Consider the following 23085-nt stretch of genomic DNA (forward strand, 5'->3'; position numbering starts at 1 on the left):
ATGTCTGGTGATACAGTGATGTTTTTCTCTTGAGTAGTATCTGTTGGAGGTGTACGCCTTTTAGCTTAAATGAAAGCTCTGGGTAGTAACATAAGTAACTCCTTTGACAAAAAAGGTAACAAGAGGGAACATTCTTTTTTTTTTTTTTTTTTGTTTTAGGGATGTCCCAGAGTTGGGGGACAGAAACAGGACAAAGGTTAGATGAGTGAATGGCAAGGGAAGAAGGGAATGACAACTCTCGAGAAAGTGCGTTTCAGGAACCTTTGGAGCAATCTCTTAGAGGAGTCGAAGTATCTTGATGGAAGGGTGAATCATTTAGTATCTGCAGAACTTAGAATCTGGGATCGTGGATTGGAAAAAATAAGCCTTGGTAGAAGGCATGTGAAGTTGGGACTGATGGAGCTAGTGGGAGGAGGCGAGGAAGGAGTGGGATGGTGTGAATGGATCCATAGAAGGGGCAGAAGGGTACCTGTCAGCAGGGTTTTGTGTGAGAGCTGGGTCTAAAATGTTTTGAAATAATTATTTAAGGACTAAAAGTTACTGACCAGGGGTATGTGTCTGAATGGTAGAGCTCTTGCTTTGCATGCACAAGGTCCTGGGTTTGATCCCTTGCTTTGCATGCACAAGGTCCTGGGTTTGATCCCTAGCCACCACCACCACAAGAAAGTCCCTGACCATATTATTGGCTATGGTTAATTAAGGTTTTTTTAAAAATTGTGATTGCTAATTAAACCTAGGGCATTGTGCGTGCCAGCTGAGCATCCCATTCTCCCCTTTTATTGTTATATTTTTAAGTTTGAGAAGAGTCTCACTAAGTTGAGTCTGGCTTTCTTCAAACTTGTGTTCCTCCTGCCTTAGTCTTTCAAGTAGCTAGGATTACAGATGAGTGCCACTATGTTTAACTAATTGGGTTTGTTTGTTTTTTGTTTTGTGGTACTGGGACTTGAAGCTAGGACATTGGCACTAGGCTACCTCCTGATTGCCTTTTTAATTTTTCTTTTTTTTTTTTTATATATTTTAGGAAAGGGTGTTCAGGGTCTCACTACTAGATCGGACATATAGTGATTTCTCTGTGTACAGCCTTCAAAGAGCTGGGATTATAGGCACCCAGTCTCAATTGCCCTCCCAGTGCATCATGGGGGCAGGGCTGGCACAGCAGGCCTAGGGATTGAAGCCCTGTCCCTGCACCTGCTTGCAGATGCTTTAATCCGCTGAGTTATTTGACTGGCCCTTTTCAATTTTTAACAGTCTTTTTGTTTTGGTACTGGGGATCTTGTGCTTTAATATAGAGTCTTGTTAAATCACTAAGTCACTGCTTCAGTTTGTGATGTTAGCCTCCCCAAGTTCTGTACCTAAAAGCCCCTGCCTCCATGCCTAGTTCTAATTAGAGTTAAAATGGTTTTTAAGGCCACACATGGTGGTACACACCTGTAGTCCCAGTTGTACCATTCAGGAGGTTGAGGTAGGAGGATTGCCATAACTTTGAGGCCAGCCTTGGCTATGTAATTAGTTCAAGAGATCATCTTGACCTACATAGTGAGACCCTGACTCTTTTTAAAAAAAAAGAAAGAAAAGCTTTTTAAATTGGGATGACCAGAACATTACAAATTAAAAGAAAAAATTTTTAGTTGTGCTTCCCTAATGAGCTAAAATTATGAGTCCTAGGTTATGGTTGTTCTGAAAGTGGTCATTTGCCACCATACCACATTGGTTTTATAAACTCTAAATTCTGTTCCAGTGAATTTTAGTTAATTAAAGGACATGAAAAATGAGTGCAGGGAGCCGAGGAGATGGCTCAGTGGAATAAGTGCTTCCCTGGCAAGTGCAAGGGCCTGAGTTCAATCCCCGGTTCTGCCAAAAAAAAAAAAAAAAAAAAAATGAGTGTAGATTTCTTCTAAACCCTCTTTACCTGAAATCCTTAAGTCAAAGCTCTGTTATTGAAACTCATTGGAAGTGGGAGGAGCAGGGACATTCTAAACGTGGAAGTTAGTGGGACAGGATGGGTGGTGTAATAGCTGCTGTGTGAGTGGTAATAGCTAGCGTTTGTGGGAGTTTTCTCTTGTGTTGTTGGAGGTAGAACCTGGATCCTTGCATATGCTTGGCAAGCATTGTACTGCTTAGCTACATCATGAGTCCAAGACAGTGATTGGTGCTATAGTTGGTGAGCATTTTCTACTTAGGTTTCATTTTAGTATTTGTGGGATTGAGAGCTGTAACATTGCATACTCTTCTCACTTTTTTTTTTCAGTTACTTTTCTCTCATTGCTGGGACAAAATACCTGACATACAGAATTAGGGAAGGAAAGGTTTATTTAGCTCACAGTTTGTGCAAGTTTCAGTCTGTAATCAGCTGTCTTTTTTTTTTTTTTTTTTGATACTGGGGATTGAACTCAGGACCTTGTGCTTGCCAGGCAAGCGCTTATTCTACTGAGCTATCTCCCCAGCCACCAATGCGTAATCAGCTGGCTCCAAGGCAGAGTTGGCACATGGCAGAAGGGAGCTGTTCTTGGCGGCAGAAAACAGCAAAACAGCAAGAGCAGAAAGGGAAGAGCTGTGGCAGCATAGAGCAAGCCTCTCTCCCTCCCTTATGTTGCCTTCAGGCATGTAGCACTCACACCCATAATCCCAGCACTAGATGATGAATTAATCTCAAACTCTAGAAGCCCCCCCACCCCACTACATGAAGCTTTGGGGGATCAACTAGACACAAACCATAACAACCCCATCCCCGAAGTTCTCTGCCTTGCTTGTTTTGTCAGTAGAAAGGGGCACCACAGCTGTATGATGCTGGGAAGAAGAGCCTTGCTGGCATGGTTCCCCTTTTACCTCCTGTAAATGACTTGGTCTTGCTAGGATGAGGCTTGGGATAGTGAAGTGACATTCATCTTTGGGCTGATTTTCTTTTTCTTCTTTAACAAATGTGAGCCCATCCTGGCTGGCTGGCTGGCTGGCTGGCTGGCTGGCTGGCTTATTTATTTATTTATTTATTTAGGCAGAACCGGGGATTGAACTCAGGCCCTTGTGCTTGCCAGCGAAGCGCTTATTCCAGTGAGCCATCTCCCTGGCTCCAAAAATGGCAGAAGGATTATTATTATTATTATTATTATTATTATTTTTTTTTTGGGTTGGCTCCAAATGCCTTCAGGGCATGTTTGGCTGGCTGGAGTTGTGGGGATTGAACCACAGCAACCTGAGGCTGACTGCTTTGTTGAAGCAGCCACTTAAACAACTGAGCTAAGGGGAGGCCCCTGATTTTCTTGCTATGCTTAGTCTCCTTGGTGGTTATACTCGGGATGGGATTTTGGCCACAGTAGGGGAGTAGTGGCTATAGGCTCTAGGGAGTCTGGCATAATTGAATCAGAACTAATTAACAAGTTGCATTTCTTAGGGCTTTAGTACTTAGAAGGACTTTTAAGACCAGGTGTGGTGGTACACACCTGTGGACCCAGTTCTAGCACTCAGGAGGCTGAGGCAAGAGGATCACTGTAACTTTGAGGCCAGCCTGGGCAATAGGAAGTGCAGTACAATGTTTTATCACTCTTTTAACCTGGGATGGTTCTTTGGTCCGGAAAGTAAGCCTCATTTACAACCTTACTTATTGTGAAGGCAGCCGGTTTCTGTTCTCCTTATACCTCGAGTCTGTGTTGGAGTAAAACGTGGGTTTCTGTTTATAGGGAATCTTTGTTTGGAAGGTATCTCTGGTGAGTTGACTCTCAGTCCTTCTTACTTGGGGGGAACTAGAGCCACTTGTCTGTGAGGGGTCTGTGCCCCTCATAAAGGACTATTTTGCCTGCAAGCATCCTCTGTGGGGAAATTAAAAGTTAACGTGTGACGAAATGGGGGATTGTTCCTTAGTGTTGATCTGTGATACTTTAACTTGAATGAGAAGATGAATTAGGTTCTTCTTCCTAAAAATTTTTGGATCATGTGCTCCCTCCTCTCTGCCCCAGTTCAGTCCCTTTGGGCCTATGCCTAAAGTTTGTGTTTATAACAGGTATTGCTGTGCAAATGGTTTTACTTATAGAATCTCTGGCTATAGCGGTTGCTATTTTTTGTTTTCTTCATGCTATAACTGATCCTACATATGAATGGTGGGGAAGCAGCCTGTGAACAGCTTTGCCCCAGGAAGATCTAGGCCCACACATGTAAGTGCTACACTGTCTTCCCCCGGGTCTTCCATGGTAATGAGGATTCAATCTAGGGCCTTAGCAATGAACTCTACTCCTAGACCCCTAACTCCACCTCTCCCTCGCCCCCATTTTTGAGACAGAGTCTTGCTAAGTCTCCAGGTTGCCCACACCGAGTTTGAATTTAGTCTTTCTGCCTCAGCTTCCCAGAGTATTGGGATTATAGGCATGGTTCCTTATACCCAGTTATTTATCATATGTTGAGGGGAAGGATTAGTACTTTCAGAGTGAGTTTGTGGCTAAGCTGGTGAAGCTGGAGGGTTGCCTGGAAGTTTTAAGTTCAGCCTGGGATACAGAGTGAATTCAAGACTACCCTAAGACCTTGTCTCAAAAAATCAAACCAAACAAATAAACAAAAAATAGCAACAAAAATCAAAGTCCGAGGAGAGATAGCTTGGTGGTCTAAGCACCTGCCTGGCAAGCACGAGGACCTGGGTTCCATCCCTGGTAGCACATGCTGGTGCAGGCCCTGAAACCAGGCGTGGTGGTGCACACCTGTAATACCATTGCTGGGGAGGCTGAGACAGGAGGATTACTATGAGTCCAAGCTGCATAGTGAGACTAAATTAATACATAAATAAATGATTAAAAAAATCAAAGTCAGTTTATGGATGGTGATAATTCAAACCACTTTTTTTGATCCCTTGCTCTGTGACATACCCTTTGCTAAGTAATTTTTGTCTTATTTCACATAGTCTTCATAGAAATATGGAAAGGTTATTGTATAGTTGACATGCTAAGCTCAAGGGGAAACTGCTTTAAGTGACAAAGTGGGTAAAGCTCATTGAAGGTCCATGGGGCATCTTAACTTGCTTTCCCTATAATATCAGGCTGCTTTTGAAAACATCGTAACAGGGGGGCCAGGGAGATAGCTCAGTAGAATAAGGGGCCTGAGTTCAATCCCCAGCCAAAAAAAAAGAGAAAGAAAACAAAACACTGAAACAGGGTTTTCCTAAAATGATAGAAGTTATTGATTAGGCCCAGGTGTTTATAGGATGAGAGGGTAGGAGTAGGCAGGCTGTACTTTCTGGATCCTGATGGTGTCTTGGGAACCCTGATTGGGAGAAAGACATTGGTCTTAGTCCCTGGTCACAGATTATGACCAGTTCACTGCTCTTGGTGTGAAGTGTTTAAGATATGGTTTTGCTGTGTAGCCTATATCGGACTCAAATTTGTGATCTTTTTGTCTCAGCTTTCCTAGTGGTAAAATTATAGGCATACACCACCATGCCTGGCACTTGGAATTTTTTTGAGAAATTATAAATCAGGGAATTGGGATAGGTAAGGGGTTTTGGAAATGGTTGGTCATAGAAACTAAGCCCAATATGTAAAATTACTCAGAAAAAAAGATGTAGGAGGGAAGAACGTGGGCTACAATCATGTGTATATCCTTTTGATCACCCCATAGGACTCATCTGAAACCCAGGCCTGCAGGAACCCATGCATGAAGAACTTGAGTCTAAGGCTTTTGGAATTCTCTGAATCATGGTGAATAAATGGGATAGAGAAGGGGCCTTAGTCTTAACTGTGGCAGATTCAAGAACAACAGGAATCTGTCCAGTCCAAAGGCACCTGTGTATTCTTGTTTCCTTGAGGAGATACACTTGCCACATATCTTGAGATCTGTTTTTATACCCCTGTGGTTTCCTGACTGCTTTAAGATTGTTTGATATGCTAACTTCTTAGTCCTTAGATGGGCAAGGTTTGGAAGCTTTGTTTCACCCAGCATGAGTAAGGACAGAAGCTTCCTGAGGGAAGCAGATTTGAGGAAGTAAAACAAGTTGTGGGATTTTCTTTGGTGCGCAACCAAGGATGCACTTATTTTAACTTGTATTACTTACGTCTACATATTTATGGACACAGGAGAGCCCTGTTATCAGCCACTCGTGGAAGAATCCATGAGTGGGAACATATTCTTTTAGTAATAGATGAAATCATGAAAGTATGTTTTGGATTTCTCCCCAGAAGTAGACCTAGGGTATTATTACCTTTGTTTCTTCTGATATATTCAGATTAGGTTGTGTTTCATGTAATCAGGGAGGAAATTCAAAATGATTCCTTGTGCTTTGAATACAAATGGGTGAAGACCTGGATATTAATTATCTAAAAAAGTGACCCCTGGGCACCCCGACCATAGTTAGGGTCAGTGTGAGTGACTGTGGCTTATATCTACTTCAGTGGAGTGGCTTGGCCAATAAGCAATGTGAAATGGTGGGAGAACTCAGAAGTTAGTAGGAAAGCTTGGGTTATAATCCTGTTTTAGACGTACTGTGGAACTTGGGGTTCTTTTATCTAAAGGAGTATGCTTCAAAATTAACTCCAGCTAGCTGAAAAATTTGAACTTAGGTGGTACTTAATATTGTCCTTTTGTTTGTTAGAAATGTCTGTAAAAATGACAGATTTTGTTTGAGAAGGGTCTGTTCAGAATGCTGTAGTTTGCTTTACGCTTTTGTTTGCGAACAGTCTCAGCATAGTCAGGGAAAGATAGGAACCATCTCTTTGCTGTGAGTCATTGTTGAGCTCTTTTATGTGGAGAATGGCTTATGTTTTCATCTTTAGCCCTCCTCCATCATAGTCTGCCATTGCATTGCTGGTGTTTTAATCCACTAAGCCTAAGTAAATGTCCTGAAATCCTGCCTGCCAGCCAGTTTATTTCTGTATTGGTAATGTCTGTGATAAATAAGCTTTTCTTTCTTTTTTTTTTTTTTTTAATGCTCAGGAGTAAAGGGTTAGTAGGTAATTTCCAGTTGTTTATCGCTGTGGGACTTAGATTTTGGCATGTGTGTGCATCATAATCACCTGGAGGACTTGTTAAAACACATTATGTACTTGTTAACCCCATAGTCTCAGTTTCTCATGCAGCCTGTGTGAGGTGGAGCTGGTAACTTGCGTTTCTGACTAGTTTGCAGGGTTTCCCAGGCTACTGGTTATACTTTGAGAAGCACTGGTCTACTATAAGCTGGGTACCCTGTGAGGAATAAACTGATACGAGATCTGGTGTCTGGCCTTGAAGAGTCTTTCTTCAATGTATGATCCATATATATATATAAAGGCAGAACTAACTGGGAAGCTGAAAGCTAGGTGCAAACTGATCTTAAAAGTTAAAAGCAGGGGAAATTTGCCAGTAGCTGGGTAGCCAGGAACCTTTTGTTGAACTATTTTGCTCACTTGATCTGACCACCAATGAGTGCATATTCTAGACAAGGAAAGCACTTTGACAAAGATGTAGAGATGGAGTTGGGGATGTAGCTCAATGATGGAGTACTTGAATGGCATGTGGAAGGTCCTGTGTTCACACCCAAGCACTGGTTTTAAAAATATAGTGGAAATGGAAGTATTATAGACAGTTTCAGTGTGTAGCAAGTAGTAAGTTGTTTAGAGTCGGTATTTGATGCTGGTAAAGAGAAATAGACATAAAATAATTTGGTTCAGAATCTACCAGACTTTGAATACTAGAAAAGACAGGTGTTTACACTTAGTAGAGGGGACTTGACATTGACAAAGCCTTGTTTTTAGGACTGGAGGAAAAGTGGTATGGGAAGAGAGTGTACAAGAATAGGGTAAAAGCCAGGTATATGCTTGTTACTCCCAGCTACTTGGGAGATTAAGGCAAGAAGAACCCTTGAGCCCAGGAGTATTTTTTTTTTTTTTTTTTTAGGAGAGGGTGATAGGTGGTGAGGGAGGTTCCCCCCATTTCATGTATTTGTTTTTTTTTTTTTTTTTTATTTTTTTTTAAACATTTTTTTTTAAGTTTATTTATTTATTTATTTAGAGTGTGTGTGTGTGGCCAGCTCAGCCCACCAGGGGGCGGGGCTGGCTGGCATGTGGTGCTGGGGGATTGAACCGCGGTCCCTGCGTTTTGCTAAGCTTGTTCTAAGTAGGTGCTTTAGACCACTGAGCCATCTCCCCAGCCCCATTTCATGTATTTGGCACAGGGTCTCACTATGCAACTTGGGCTAATAGTGATCCTCCTGTTTTCAGCCTCTCCAGTGCTGGGATCACAGGGGTATGCCACCATGCCCAGACTTGGTCAATGGCCCAGCGTGCCCCAGAGGTGGGGCTGGTGGGGCATGCGGGACTGGGATTGAACCCTGGTCCCCGTGCTTGCCAAAGCAAGTGCTTTGGTCCACTGAGGTACCTTGCTGGCCTTTTTTCTTTTTTCTTTTTCTTTTTTTTTTTTTTTTTTTTTTTCTTTTTAGCATAGAAGTTCTGTAAGAAGTGGCTGGGACCTTACGTTTCTCTCCCTTACAAAAGGGGAAAAAAAAAGAGTGAAAAGAAAAAGAGGCAGGTATGGTGGCTCACACTTTTGATCTTTGTACTTGGGAAACTGAGACAGTAGTATCCCTGCTAGTTCAAGTCCAGGCTGGGATACATAGTAAGATCCTGTCAGATAGATAGATAGATAGATAGATAGTAAGATCCTGTCAGATAGATAGATAGATAGACAGACAGACAGACAAATAGATACCACAGGGAGTCTTAACTTCCTTGTTGTATCCTTCTGCTCTCATCTTTCAGGCATTTTTTTTAGGTGGATAATTGGTTCTGAAAACTGAGCTATGTTTACCAGTGGTAAGCCATTACATGATTATCAGTGTGGTTCATTAGTAATCTTTTTTTTGGCAGAACCGGGGATTGAACTCAGGCCCTTGCACTTGCCAGGGAAGCGCTTATTCCACTGAGCCATCTCCCTGTCCCTATGTTAGTAATCTTGACAGGATTGTGATTCTTTTTTTAAGGTTCTTGGGACAAAACAAAACAAAACAAAACAAAACAAAAAGCACAAATTAGTTTTAAATTGGAACTGTTTGAAAGCTTTGGTTTGGGTGCCATGAATGAAATCTTTTGTGATTAGAGGATTATTTGGGGAGATAAGATTATTTGGGGGATGAGTGTAGCGCAGTGGTAGAGTTCCGATTTAGCATGAGTGAGGCTCTGGGCTAAATCTCCAGCATCAAAAAAAGAAGGAGTGGGGACTATTTAGGATTCTAGCTTCTGTTTTTTGAGCAGGGTGTAATGATCCTTACTGAATAATTTCTTCTGGTAGGGAAACAACTGATAATACGGCAGGCAGCATTTAATATTTTTGGTGACCTTTATCTTAAAATATTAAACATCATTCATAATAGTTTTGAGGTTAATGGAACTTCAGAAAATATCTTTACTAGAACTTTTAAAGTTTAAAATGTGTTATTCCTCTCACCAGGTGCAGTGGTATATTTTGTAATCCCAGCACCCACAGAGGCTGAGGCAGGAGAATCACAAACTCAAGTTCAGTCTGGGCAATTTAGCAAATTTAGTGAAACCCTGTTTAAGAAAAAGAAAAAGGCCACAATAGGAGTTATTTTCTTTTCCTTATTTCTGATAAAACTTTAAAAAAAAAAAGATATTACTGTTCTCAATTTCTGAAAAGATTACATATGAAAAGTGATTGGCCAAGGAAGAAAGAAATAAGCGTGCACTTTCTCACCCCCCCTCACCCCCTTTTTGGAGACAGGGTCTTGCTATGTAGTTCAGGCTGACCTTGAACTCATCATGTAGCCCAGGTTGGCCCTAAATTGACGGTGATGTTCCTGCCTCAGCCTTCTGACTGCTGGGATTACAGGTGTGTACCACTGCGCCCAGCTTTTTGTTCTTGATATTTGAGACAGGGTCTTACTTTGTACTCTAGCCTGTTCTTCCACTGTGCAGCTCAGGGTGGCCTTGAACTTTTAGCAAGTCCTCCTGTTTCAGCCTTCCCAGTACTTGGATTATAGGTTTGTGCTACCAGGCCCAAATTTTTCTTAATTATTATTATTATTTAATTTTTTTACAATATGGTGCTTTGATCTTGACCTAAATTAAGTGTAGATTATTTTTATTTTAATGTTGTATCATAAAAAGAAGTTTTGTGGATGAATTTTTGAGTTATATAGATAAAAAGCAAACTGTCATCTTGACTAAGTTAAAGCACACATACTGTTGCCTTGAGCATAAGATGACCAAATTTGATTTTTTGAGGGTGGTGGTGGTGTCTAATGTCAGACTCAGAACCTCATACATGCTGGGCAGATGCTGTGCTGCTTGGCTACACAGCCTCAGCCCTGAGTATGTTTCTTAAGACAATTTTTTAAACATATATATATATATATATATATATATATATATATATATATATATGAATATTATGTGGTTGGATCTCCCTTGTCTTTATACTTTGAAAAGTTGCTGGTTTCATGAAAGTATGAGTTAAAAATCATGATATCTTCTTGAATTTTAGGTACTTACACTGTGAAATTTTATGATGGAGTAGTTCAGACTGTCAAACATATTCATATCAAAGCTTTTTCCAAAGATCAGGTGAGAAATGTGGTTTTGTGCTTTGTGTTATGGATAATGCTAATATTGTACTTTTTTTTTTTTTGCCTTGAAGAAAGACATTACATTCATGATGGAAAAACTCTTTATTTCCAGCATATGACAGTTTGACTAGGAAGTAATACAAAACTTTCAGAAGTTATAAGTATTTGTCTCCTTTTATCATTTCCTTTAAATTTGTCTCCTTTTATCATTTTTTAAAAAATGCTGTGTACTTGGATAGTATTGTGTGTTATCTGCTTTCCTCATCTTTCCTGAAAAGTGTATGGTTACTATTCTTTGTTTTTCTCCTTGGACCTGTCCCTGAGCTGTTACCAATCACAAGGAATTTGATATATTGATACATATTTGGTACAGGGTCTCACTACGCAGCTTGGGCTTGTTTGTAGTGGTCCTCCTGTTTTCAGCCTCCCCAGCGCTGGGAATACAGGCGTGCACCACCATGCCTGGACTTGGTGGCAGGCTCAGTGTGCCCGGGGATGGGGCTGGCATGGCATGTGGTTACGGGGATTGAACGCTGGTCCCTGTGCTTGCTAAAGCAAGCACTTGGTCCACTGAGCTATCTTGCCTGCCCTTATAGAGAATTTGTTGTAATAGTGGAGAAGACTTAGAACACATTTTCTCCTCATGACCATGACTTAGTGGTATGCAGACCTACTTTGCCATGGATTTTGCATCCATTTATACTAGATATACCTGGTGTGAGAATCTTGTGTGGCTTTATTTCCTGTTCACCTTGTAAGCAAGCACTGTCCATCCAGATCCGAATTGTCTATAATTATTACATACTTTCCTCCTGACTTTTTTCCTTTAGTCGTTTTTTTTTTTCGTTTTGTTTTATTTTGGCGGGCTTAGCCCTCCCTGAGGCGGGGCTGGCGAGGCATGTGGTGCAAGGATCAAACCTCTTAAGCTTGCCTAAGCAAGCCCTTTAGACCACTGAGCTATCTCGCTGGCCCCATCCTTTAGTCTTTTTCTCATATTTAATGAAATAGTTAAAGAAAAAGTAGAGATCAAAATTTAGATATTAATATTTTTAAAACTTTGGTTTTTTAAAAAATGTGTTTAGTACAGAGTCTACAGGGTCTAGCTACGCAGATCGGACTCATAGTGATCCTCCTGTTTTCAGCTTCTCAAGTGCTAGGATTACAGGCATGCACAACCATGCCCAGTCTCATTTGTCTGTCTTAGTACACCGTGGGGTGGGGCTGGCCACTGCACACGGGGATCGATCCAGTCCCTGTGTCTTATTAAGCAGGTGCTTTAATCTGCTGAGCTATCTGGCCAGCCCTAGCTGTTGAGACAAATTAATAACAAGTTTTATTAAAGCAAGTTAATAAAAGATTTTCTCCCCAGTTGTAGGAGCACATGTCTATAATCCCAGTGCTTAGAAAGCTGAGGCAGGAGGATCACTGAGAGTTCAAAGCCAGCCTGAATTAGAGGGAGAACTTGTCTCAAAAATCTAAAAAATAAAATAATAGTTTTGTTACTTAGATGTCATAACTTGGACTTGCCTTTGGATGGTGGATGATGATTGATGGGGACAGTCTAGTGATTTTTTTTTTTAAATTTTATTTATTTATTTATTTATTTATTTGTGTGTGTGTGTGTGGCCAGCTCAGCCCAGCAGGGGGCGGGCTGGCTGGCATGTGGTGCTGGGGGATTGAACCATGGTCCCTGTGCTTTGCTAAGCTTGTTCTAAGTAGGTGCTTTAGACCACTGAGCCATCTCACCAGCCCAGTCTAGTGATTTTTGATTTTTTTTTTTTTGCGGAACCAGGGATTGAACTCAGGACCTTGTGCTTGCCAGGGAAGCGCTTATTCCATCTCTCTGGCCCCAGTCTAGTGAGTTTGTAACTTGTTATGTAACCTGTAATGATTGAATACCTCTTCTACTCATCACAGATTTTCATAAATTCTTCTGTACATATATTGAAAATTGAGATATACCTTTAAAGGTAGCCTCAGGAATGTTCTTGTTCTTTGTTGGTTTTCCTCTTCAGAAAATTTATAAAATTGCAAAGCTTTAGACCTGATTATACTTTTTTTCTGTTTGTCTCTCAGGCATATAGGGAGATACACTGCACGAGGTTATTTTGGACTCAAATTTGGCATTTTTGTTTTGCATTTATCAAATTTGTCCAAAACTAGCAAATTCAAACCTTTTCATATAGAAAGCCAGAGTCCCAGAGAAGGTCAATAAATTGATAGCACTCATGGTACTTTGGCTAGGAGTGGGTACCTTACTAGTCGAGGATTTGTGGGCGCCTCACTTCTTAGTTCCCAGTGGCTTGTCTCACCTTATCTTATTTCTGGCAGCTTGTGAAGCACAGACCAGGGTCTGTTGGCACTTTTTTTTTAATTGATGCGGTCTGAGCCTTCACATTGAGCTAAATCCTTCTTTTACTTTTTTTGAAACAGAGTTCTCCTTAGTTGCCCTAGCTTAATTGTCCAGGCTGGCACCAACCTGTGACCCTCTTGCTTAAACCTCCCCTAGTTTTTGGACTATAGAGATTCACCGCCATCGCTGGCTTAGACTTGTTTTTTTCAAGAGAGTATTGGGCGTAGTGATGCACCTTTGGAAGGCTGAGGCAGGAGAATCCTTGCAAGTTCCAGTTTGAGACCAACCTGGGCTACAAAGTGAGCTTGTCAAGGACATAATGAGCTGATAGCAAGGCCCTGTCTCACAAAGACATCAAATAAATAAATAAAGTGAGAGAGAGAGAGAGAGAGAGAGAGAGAGAGAGAGAGAGAGAGAGGAAGTGTGTGCAAGAATTAGAATATCTTGAAGTTTTTCCTATAGAATCACTTTATTGTAAATGTTTTGATAATCTGTACTTCAGTAACAGTTATTTTTGGACTAAAAAATACTATGTTTGCTGTAGGAAACTGAAAAGTGCTAAAATGACAAAATAAGGATTATGTAATCCTGTTATCAGGGGGGCCTGGCCCTAGCTCAGTCCTTTAAGTGGCTGCTTCCACAAAGCTGTCAGCCTCAGGTTGCTGGAGTTCGAACCTCACAACTCTCCTGCTGGCCAAAAGTGCCCTGAAGGCATTCGAGGAACCAAAAAAAAAAAAAAAAAAAAAAAAAAAATCCTGTAATCCTGTTATCCATCCTGGGCGTGGTGGCATATACCTGTAGTCCCAGCCCCCAGGAAGCTGAGGCAGGAGGATTGTTTGGAATTTGAGATCAGCCTGGGCTGCTAAGTGAGCTCAAGGCCAGCCTCAACTACATGGAAGGACCCTGTCTCCAAAAAAAAAAAAAAAAAAATAAAAATAAAAAGTATTATCTAGTGTAATTGTACTTAATATTTTGGTGAATATCTTTCTGTATTTTTTGTGTGGGTGTACATATTTGCATTCCAAAGTTGTAGTCATGTGGTATATTACTGTTCTAGAACCTTTTCTCTTCAGAAAATATTTTCCCAAGTTCTTAGTATTCCCAGAATGACTTTTAATAATCATGTAATTTCTGTAATATGTATATAACCACCCTTACATTTGTAAATATAGAGTAAAAGTTTGGTCATTCTCTACAAATTCCGTTACTAAGAATTCTAGTTCTGAGGTATCTTTTTTTTGAGACAAGGCCTCACTATATAACCTAGGCTGGCCTCAAACTCTTAGTGGTCCTCCTGCATCTGACTCCTGAGTGTTGGGATTACCGGCAAAACTATAAACTTTTAAGTCTTGAATTGCCAATATACTCCCTTCTGGAAGGGAACAGCAAGATTGATTGATTCATTGATTGGAAGTACTGGAGACTGAACTTGGGGCCTGGGGCCTTCATACTGAACTATAATTCCAAGTACCCCCACCTTTCTTTTTTTTTGAGATAGTGTATGCTAAATTGTCCAGGCTGGGCTCAAATGTTTGCTCCTCTGTCCCTTCTCTCCTGACTGCTAGGATTATAGGTGTGTGCTGCCACACCTAACTGCAGTTTATATTTCTGCCAGTAACTTCTGAGAGTGTCCTTTTTAAAAAAGTAATTTTTGTGGACTAGGAAGATAGCTCAGCTGCATGAGCACCTTCCTCATAAGCACAAGGTCTGGAGTTCTGTCCATGGCAAAAACAAACAAAATAATAACTTTTGTGACTTCAGAAAATGTATTTTTGCTTATTATTTTTCCCTATGGGATAAATTAAGCTTCTATTTTCTTTTTTTTTTTTAACCTCCCCTCAGGCTTCTATTTTCTTACTTTTTTTTTTTTTTTGGTGGAACTAGGGATTGAACTCAGGCCCTTGTGCTTGCCAGGCAATTGCTTATTCTACTGAGCTATCTCCCTGGCCCCTATTTTCTTTTTTTTCCCAAATTTTATTAATAAACAGCAATGAGACAGTTTCAAATCAAATCGGAAGTACGGTTTCAACAAATAACACAATAGGGCCGGGGAGATGGCTCAGTGGAATAAATGCATCCCTGGCAGGTGCAAGGGCCTGAGTTCAATCCCCAGTTGTGCAAAAAAAAAAAAAAACAAAAAAAAACACAATAAAATTTTGGAAAAAAAAACCAACAAATAACACACTGCATATATTCTTCTTAGTGGTTAATTGCTGTACAAGATGTGGACTTGAGATCCTATTTACAAACACCATTAGAACAAATCATTCTATTCATTAAGAGAATGCAACTATATATCTATCCTAACCATTTTGAATACACAGATACAACATGGACATTCATCTGTATACCCTATTTTTTCTAAGTTCCATTATTGAATATTATAGGTGTGTAAACTCAGCAAAATATTCTAAAAGAGTCCAGTAGCCCATAATAGTATTGGGTCTTCTGTTTAACTGGCAATGTCAGAAATTATTGACCTGAGTCCCCCACAGCTCAACATAACAGCATGGCTATTACATCCTATATTTCGTCTTCATACTTTTCTACTGGATGGATAAGACCAAGGTAAAGCAGGACCTGTGCAATAAGAGTTGTAGCTTTTTGGTCTGAGAAGGTCAGTGAAATTTATCCTGAAATCCTGTACCTCAGATTGTAGAACCTTTATCAGTGCAGCCATGTGGATGAGTCACGGCCATTGCTTGGCCAATGTGCTCTCTGTGAAAGCCTGAGAGAGTGTTTTCTCCCCATGTGACTCTCCCTATTTTCTTAATATTTAGGTACTCCTTCCTGCTTCTAGGAACAACCTATGTGCTTGATGTATGCTAGCTTCTGGGGATCTGATGTAAACATGGTCCTTGCTTTATCTTATATCTTTGAAGAGGGATGTATACACAAATAAACTTCATAGTGGTTTTAGAAATTCCAGAGCTTTCAAAGCTGGCTTATTCTTATGACATAGTTGTACCAGTATGCAAGATATTTTAAAATAATTCAGAAACATAGTAACCAACAAATAGTACTTCCTTTCGATGAACAAAAATCAAGAGTACCTCAGGAATTTTGTATTGAGCACAGCCTTTACCTGTGGTTCTTGGTTAGGCAATTTTTATTTATATATATATATATATATATTTTTTTTTTTTTTTCCTTTATAGACAGGGTCTTACTATGTAATCCAGGCAGGCCTTGAACTTGAGATCCAACTACATCAATCTCGTGAGTGCTGTGATTACAGATGGGATAGGCAATCTTAGTAGTTTTCCTATTCAACCTCCATTTACCACTTTAGATTTTTTCTGTACACAAAAACTGGGCATCAGCATTCACTGGACAGCTGAGTTAGGCTTTTGAAAAGCCCTTGGTCAGTAGAGTCAAGCTAAATTAAGCCAAGGGAATCATACACTTTCTTAGAACATCTCTGTCAGAAAGAGTGCTTTCAGTAAAGGATCTTGGGTAGGTGTCCTTTTAACTGTTCTCTAATGATTTGTTCATCATCATGAGAGGGATTGCTCTATCTCAGAAAAAATTAAACATGGCAGTTGTTTTCTTTCATTTTAGGATTGGTTCTCAAACCTCAGTACAGGAGGATATTTTTGGTGGTGTTTTCTGTTATGTGACTTGGCACATGTTCTCTTATTTTCTTCGTTTATTTCCATAAATTTGCAAAGTGCCTCCTAATTTTGTATCTGCAAGTAATCACAAAGTTTGTTTCATTGCTGTTTTGCTCATTTTAGAATATTGTGGGTAATGCTAGGCCTAAAGAAACAGATCACAAAACTCTTTCATCATCTCCTGATAAACGAGAGAAGTTTAAAGAGCAGCGAAAAGCCACAGTCAATGTGAAGAAAGACAAAGAAGATAAAGCCTTAAAGACAGAAAAGAGACCCAAGCAGCCTGACAAAGAAGGAAAGTTAATCTGTTCTGAAAAAGGAAAGGTGTCTGAGAAAAACCTTCCCAAGAACGAGAAGGAAGATAAGGAGAACATTTCAGAGAATGACAGGGAGTACTCTGGAGACACTCAAGTGGACAAGAAACCAGAAAATGACATTGTGAAGAGCCCTCAAGAGAACTTGAGGGAGCCAAAAAGAAAACGAGGCAGACCCCCTTCCATAGCTCCTACTGGTGAGTTTGTCAAGTGGGCTCTGCAGTGAGCAGTGCCAGGGCAGTGTTTTGTGTTCTTTTGCAGTGCTTTGTGTCTTCTGTCTTTTATACTTTAGTCTTCTGTGTTTGTGATTTTGTCTTATGAAATCAAAGCAATTTTAGTAGAGGGATGGATCCACATGAGCACGTTGGGATCATCAGAGCTGGTGGTTAACTATCCCCAGGCACTTCATCTTACAGGGCAGTGCCCAGTGAGCTCAGGCCTTCTGTTTATGCCTGTTCAGGTGACCTCACTTTAAGGAAGCCTGAAGTAGGAAGCAGAGAACCTGGGACAGGAAGTAAAGTTTTAATGAGACAGGGTATAATGGAGGAAAGAAAGTAGTTGTAGGCAAGGTACTAATAGTTGTTGCCTAGTGGTAAGAGTATGCACTAAACGTGTGAAGTCTTGGTTTCAATCCCCAGAACCCAAAGGAAGAACCAAAAGATGCGGTCACCAGAAAGCAGCACCAGAATCCTGCAGCTAGGGGAGCATGGGTGCATTTTGAAATAGAGCTTTCTCGGTAGCTGTGATAGTACACACCTGTAATCTTGGCACTTTGGGAGTCTGTGGCAGGTGATGGCAAGTTCAAGCGCCACCTGGGCAGTTTAGGGAGTTGGCAAGACCCTGTTTCAACATTAAACAAAAAAATTTAAAAGGGGTGGAGTTTGAGGCCTTCTTGGCCTACCCATAGTCAATTTAAGGCTAGCCTGAACTAAAATGTGAGATACCCGTCTTAAAATTTAAAAAAAAAATTGTGTATTGGCCTGTTGTTCTCTGATGATACATAGTGCAGAGCCAGTCCTCCTCAAACTAGTGTTACATCAGACTGAATTTATGTGGGAAAAAATCTTTTAATAACTTTAATATATTTAGTTACTATTTTTCAGTATTATGGATCAAGCCCAGTGCCTCACGTGTGCTTGGCAAAAGCACTCTACCAAGGGCTGGGGAGATGGCTCAGTGGCATAAATGCCTGCCTGGCTAGCGCGAGGTCCTGAGTTCAATCCCCGGTACCACAAAAACAAAGAAACCACACAAACAATAACAAAAGCACTCTACCAGTGCCTACATCTCCAGACCCAATTTACTTCAAACAAAACTGTTTAATATTTCATCCTCATAAATAGCCTTCTCACATCTGAATTATAATTTTAAGGGAAAATAGCAGATTGATTTGTCTCCAAGTGAAATCAGGAACTTTCTCTTTCAGTGTTGTACCTCAGTGCTCAGTGATTTGCCCTCTGGAGCTGAGCATACTCAACTTTCCCGAGGCATAAATAAGTCCTAGAGGCTGGGGGAATAGCTCAGAGGTATAAGCACCTACCTGGCAAGTGCAAGGTCCTGAGTTCTTTCCCAGCCCCACATGTTATGGCGCCCCCGCCCCCCAACCCTGAGCATACTCTGGAATTTGGTGTGGTGGCACACACCTGTAATCCCAACACTTGGGAGGTTGAGACAGGAGGGTTGCTGTGAGTTCAGGAATGGCCTGGGAGCTACAAAAGTGAACACAAGGCCAGCTAGAACTATATAGCAAGACCCTGTCTCAAAAAACAAAAAAGTCCTAGATTGTTGCTAACATAGCAGCTGCTACCCATGGCTATAGAGTACTTGAAATTAGCATGTCTGAATTGAGAAGCGCTATAAGTGTAAAACATTTGTATTTCAGATAGTTCATACAAAAGAGAGAGAGAGAGAGAGAGAGAGAGACAGAGAGAGAGACAGAGAGAGTGAGAGAGAGAGGATCATCCCCCCTTCCCCATTTCCTGTGCTGGAGATTGAACATGGGGCCTTGTGCATGTTAGGTATTCTGTCACTGAACTATATATACCTCCATCCCCCAATAAGTTTTTAATGGTGAATACATGTTCAGATGTTTTTAGATGTAGTCATCATAGTAAGTAGTGTATGTAAGACCTGAGTGTTTTGAAAATGATTCCTCTTCAGCTGTTTATCCTCTGGATTATACCCTGTGGAAGGGTATGCTGAGTAGTGGTCCCCTAGTGTATAGACTACTGCTATGATGTCACATGACTTCACACAGATGAGAAAACAAGCATTCACTTCATTTTATAAATGTCAGATGGGATTTAATAAAGGGTGTTCCCCCCTTTTTTTTTGGTTTACTTTTTGTTGTTGTTGTTTTTTGGTGGAACCGGGGATTGAACTCAGGTGCTTGTGCTTGCCAGGGAAGCGCTTATTCCACTGAGCCATCTCCCTGGCCCCTTTTTACTCTTAAAGAGAAAAAACAGAACAAAACATGGTAATAGAAGGATAACAGTGGTTAATACATTGTTTTAAGTTAGTTACTCGAAGTATAAAATATTGGCCTTGAACTGTCCAGACAATATTAGCACCAACTTCACTGTTAAGGATTCTTTTTCTTTTCTTTTTTTTTTTTTTTTTTTTTTTGCGGGCTCAAGCTGCCTTTAAGGGCGTGTCTGGTGTGGCATGTGGTGCTGGGGATGGAACCATGCACCTAACAGGGTTTGCTTAAGCAGGCATGTTAGACAACTGAACTACCCTGCAAGTCCCGACCAACTTTACTGTTAATGCTTCCTTGCCTGAAGAATTTGTCAGAATCATTCTGTACCTCAGTTCTCCCCAAAATTTCTGCATTTGGACTGGGAAATGCAAATTACTGACAATCTTTCCAGAAAAAAATTTGAGAAACACTCAAGTTCTGTGCAGTCAGTCCTCATTTGTGTATCTTATCAAAAGGAGGAAGCCTTGCCAGATGTCTCATACATAGTTGAACTGTCCTTTAAAAACATTGCTTGGAAGAAGTTCAGTGATGTAGGGCCGTGAGTTCCCTGACCTGGCTGGGAACAGAATCTGAACTATGTAGAGAGGGTTGTTTGTGTTTGTGTTTAGCTTGTTGTGTGTGTGATCCAAGTTCCCACAACTTGGAACCGAATAGTGGTGGCATGTTGGGAAGACTGACTACAGAAAGAGCCAAGAGTGAGGGTGGCCTCCTTGGAGTTTAGCCTTCCCTCTTTTTCAGCCCTTTGAGGGCTGATTTGAAGCTGCTAAAGAGTTTTTTCTCTTGTCTCTCCTCACGTTTTCTTTCCCTTCCCTCATTCACTTCCTTTCCTCCCTGTTTCTTCATTCCTTTATCTTTCCTCAGGCCCCTTATTCCTGATTTCCTGCCTAGCCCCCTGATTTCTTATTCTTAATTCTCTTGCTTGCATGTTGAATTCTTTGTCTCAGATTTGGGGAGAACATCTACAGTTTTAGTCTTAAAAGTAACTCCTCGGGGGCTTATTGCTTAAGCAAACACTCCCCAGGGGCTTATTGTCTGCACTGCTAAATTATGTGAGGTGTGGATCTGCTAGAACCATCAGCCTTGAGATTCTGTGTTTTTTTTTTTTTTTTAAAGTGTGTGTGTAGGTGGTAGTGCTAGAATGGAATTCAGGGCCTTTGCCCTGAGACATCCCAGCACTTTTTAAAAAATTGTGAGACAGGATCTCCCTGAGTTTCTGAATTGTCCAGACTGGGCTTAAGTTTGCCATTTTCCTGCCTCAACCTTTCAGAGTGCTGGAATCACAGGCATGTGCCACTGTGTTTTTGGGATTGTTTTTATTTTTTATTTATTTATTTTTATTTTTTATTGTTTTTTTCCCTGTGTATTTTTTTCCCATAATTTTATTGAGACATATAGCAATGAGACAGTGTCAAATCAAATTGGTAAGACAATTTCAATAATTAACACATTGCATACTCTCTTCCTAGTGGTTATTTGCTGTACAAGATGTGGACATGATATCCTATTTACAAACACTATTAGAACAAATCCCTCTATTGATTAAGAGAATGTAACTATAAATCTATCCTAACCATTTTGAATACACAGATACAAAATGGATGTTCATCTGTATCCTCTTTTTTGTTTAGTTCTGTCATTTGAATATTATAGGTGTGTTAACTCAGCAAAATATTCTAAAAGAGTCCAGTAGTCCATAATAGTATTGGGTCTTCCATGACGGGCAGTGTCAGAAATTGTTGACCTGAGTCCCTTACAGCTCAACATCACACCATGGCTTTACTTCTTATACTTCGTTTTTATACTTTTCTGCTGGATGGTTAAGACCAAGATAAAGCAAGACCTATACAACAAGAGTTGTAGCTTTTGGATCTGATAAGGTCAGTCAAATCTGGGAATGTTTTTAAAGAGAATATAAATGTTGACATTCTTTTTTTGACCCTCAGAACTAAAGCCTTTGATGGCTAATTTAGCAAGTAGAGACTGAAAATGGTAATCAATCCTTACTTCTGTTGGTAACACATTTTAGGATTAGACTGCATGGTGAATTTCCTGAGTCTTGAGTGGATAGAGCAAGTTTTTAGCTGTCTGTTTCCTTTCCTCCATCCCTTCCTTTTTCGTTTGAGTAGGTGAGTTTTAGTGGAATTTGATGGTGATAAAAATGACTTGACTTTTGATTAGGCACTTTTTTCTTTTTTTGGAGGTAGGATCAGGTTCTCAAATTTACTAGGCTGCCTTCAACTCCTGGAGATCCTCCTGATTCAGTCTCCAGAGTGCTGAGATTACAGGCATGTGCCACAATGACTGGCACTTTTTCATATTTTTATACAGGTTGTATTGGGGTGTAATACTTTCACAGAGAGTTTTAGGAGAGGTTCAGTCATAGGAAGGAACTCAGAAAGATTCAGCAGGTCAGTCTGCAAGGTGTCAACATTTCCCAAAGGAAGTACTTTCTCATTCATTTCGTTTTTTTAACCTTAAGAATGCCCCACTCAACTGGGTGTGGTGGCGCGCGCCTGTAATCCCAGCACTTGGGAAGCTGAAAACAGAATCACTATGAGTCCAGTCTATGTAGTGAGACTCTGTAGACCCCATAGACCCTGTCCTAAATTAAAAAAAAAGAATGCCCTTCTTCTAAAATCTTCTTAGATCTACTTTTAGAGTCTAAGGAGGATGCTTCATGTATAATTTAAAATAGAATATAATTTGTATATAAAATCTAAGACTAGATATTAAGACATTACATACTTTTTATGCAAGACTAGGCACTAAGAAATTATATACCTTTTAATGTGGTTTTCTGTATGTTTGTAGCTGTGGATTCAAACTCTCAGACATTACAACCAATAACATTGGAACTGAGAAGACGGAAAATATCAAAGGGAAATAACATTCCATTAAAACGTCCTCGACTTGACAAAAATTCATGTGAGTTTCCAGTTTGTGTATTATGTGGTGGGAATTTGACATTGTATTGGTCAGTCTTCCCTGTCTGTCCTGTCAGCTCTAATGCTTGAGCACATGAGTAGAACATGCTTGAATTAGGAGTTACTAATGTGAGTAGAACATGCTTGAATTAGGAATTACTGCTAGAAGAAACAAAAGCTTTGTGACTTTTGAGCTCAGTGTTATCGTATCCATTTCCACAAACTGTTTGATTTGTATTCCACTGGAAATTCAATGGTTCAGAAAGGGATTATATGCTGAGAGAAACTTAAAAAATGCTATTTATTGATTAAAGAAATGCCTTGCTGGCTTCAAAAAGGATTTGTAAAGGCTCTAAATAAGACTTGTGTAAAATCTAATTGACTTTGGAAGTTAACATACAGACTTCCATGTTGGGAAGCTCCAAAATAGAATTTAGTTGTCAAGATAAAAGACATGTTTTTGTACTGTGAGTCCTCAGTGTTATAAAATTCTGTCCTAGCAGAGTTTGCCTTTACTTAAAACTATCAAGTAGGGGGCCAGGGAGATGGCTCAGTGAAATAAGCGTTTCCCTGGCAAGTGCAAGGGCCTGAGTTCAATCCCTGGTTCTGCAAAAACAAACAAACAAACAAACAAACTATCAAGTAGGAAAGGATATTAATCCAGAAGTCTTTATATAAAATTATTCTTTTTTTTTGGTACTGGGAATTGAACTCAGGACCTTGTGCTTCTCAGGCAAGTGCTTGTGCCACTAAGCTATATTACCAGCCCTATAAAATTCTTATAGAGGTGACTGTCCCAGAAATCTGTAATGGCAGAATTATTTCTATTACTCTCTGGACTACAACTTTCTTTTTTTTTTTTTTTTTAATATT

General features: G+C 40.2%; 1 protein-coding gene across 4 annotated transcripts in view; it reads left to right on the plus strand.

Annotated features, from left to right (window-relative positions):
- The window catches only part of Phf20 (PHD finger protein 20), a 171073-nt gene that overhangs the window by 75996 nt on the left and 71992 nt on the right, over window positions 1-23085 (plus strand). For 2 of the 4 annotated variants that reach the window (XM_004630988.2, XM_023714917.1), the window contains exons 5-7: window positions 10447-10526; window positions 16619-17006; window positions 22100-22213. In XM_004630988.2, the coding sequence (XP_004631045.1) occupies window positions 10447-10526; window positions 16619-17006; window positions 22100-22213 (582 nt within the window). The remainder of the gene's footprint in view (window positions 1-10446; window positions 10527-16618; window positions 17007-22099; window positions 22214-23085) is intronic. The other 2 variants (XM_023714918.1, XM_023714919.1) reach the window with 2 other exon arrangements.

The sequence above is a fragment of the Octodon degus genome, unplaced genomic scaffold (assembly GCF_000260255.1).
Source record: "Octodon degus isolate 3935 unplaced genomic scaffold, OctDeg1.0 scaffold00037, whole genome shotgun sequence".
Lineage (NCBI taxonomy): Eukaryota > Metazoa > Chordata > Mammalia > Rodentia > Octodontidae > Octodon > Octodon degus.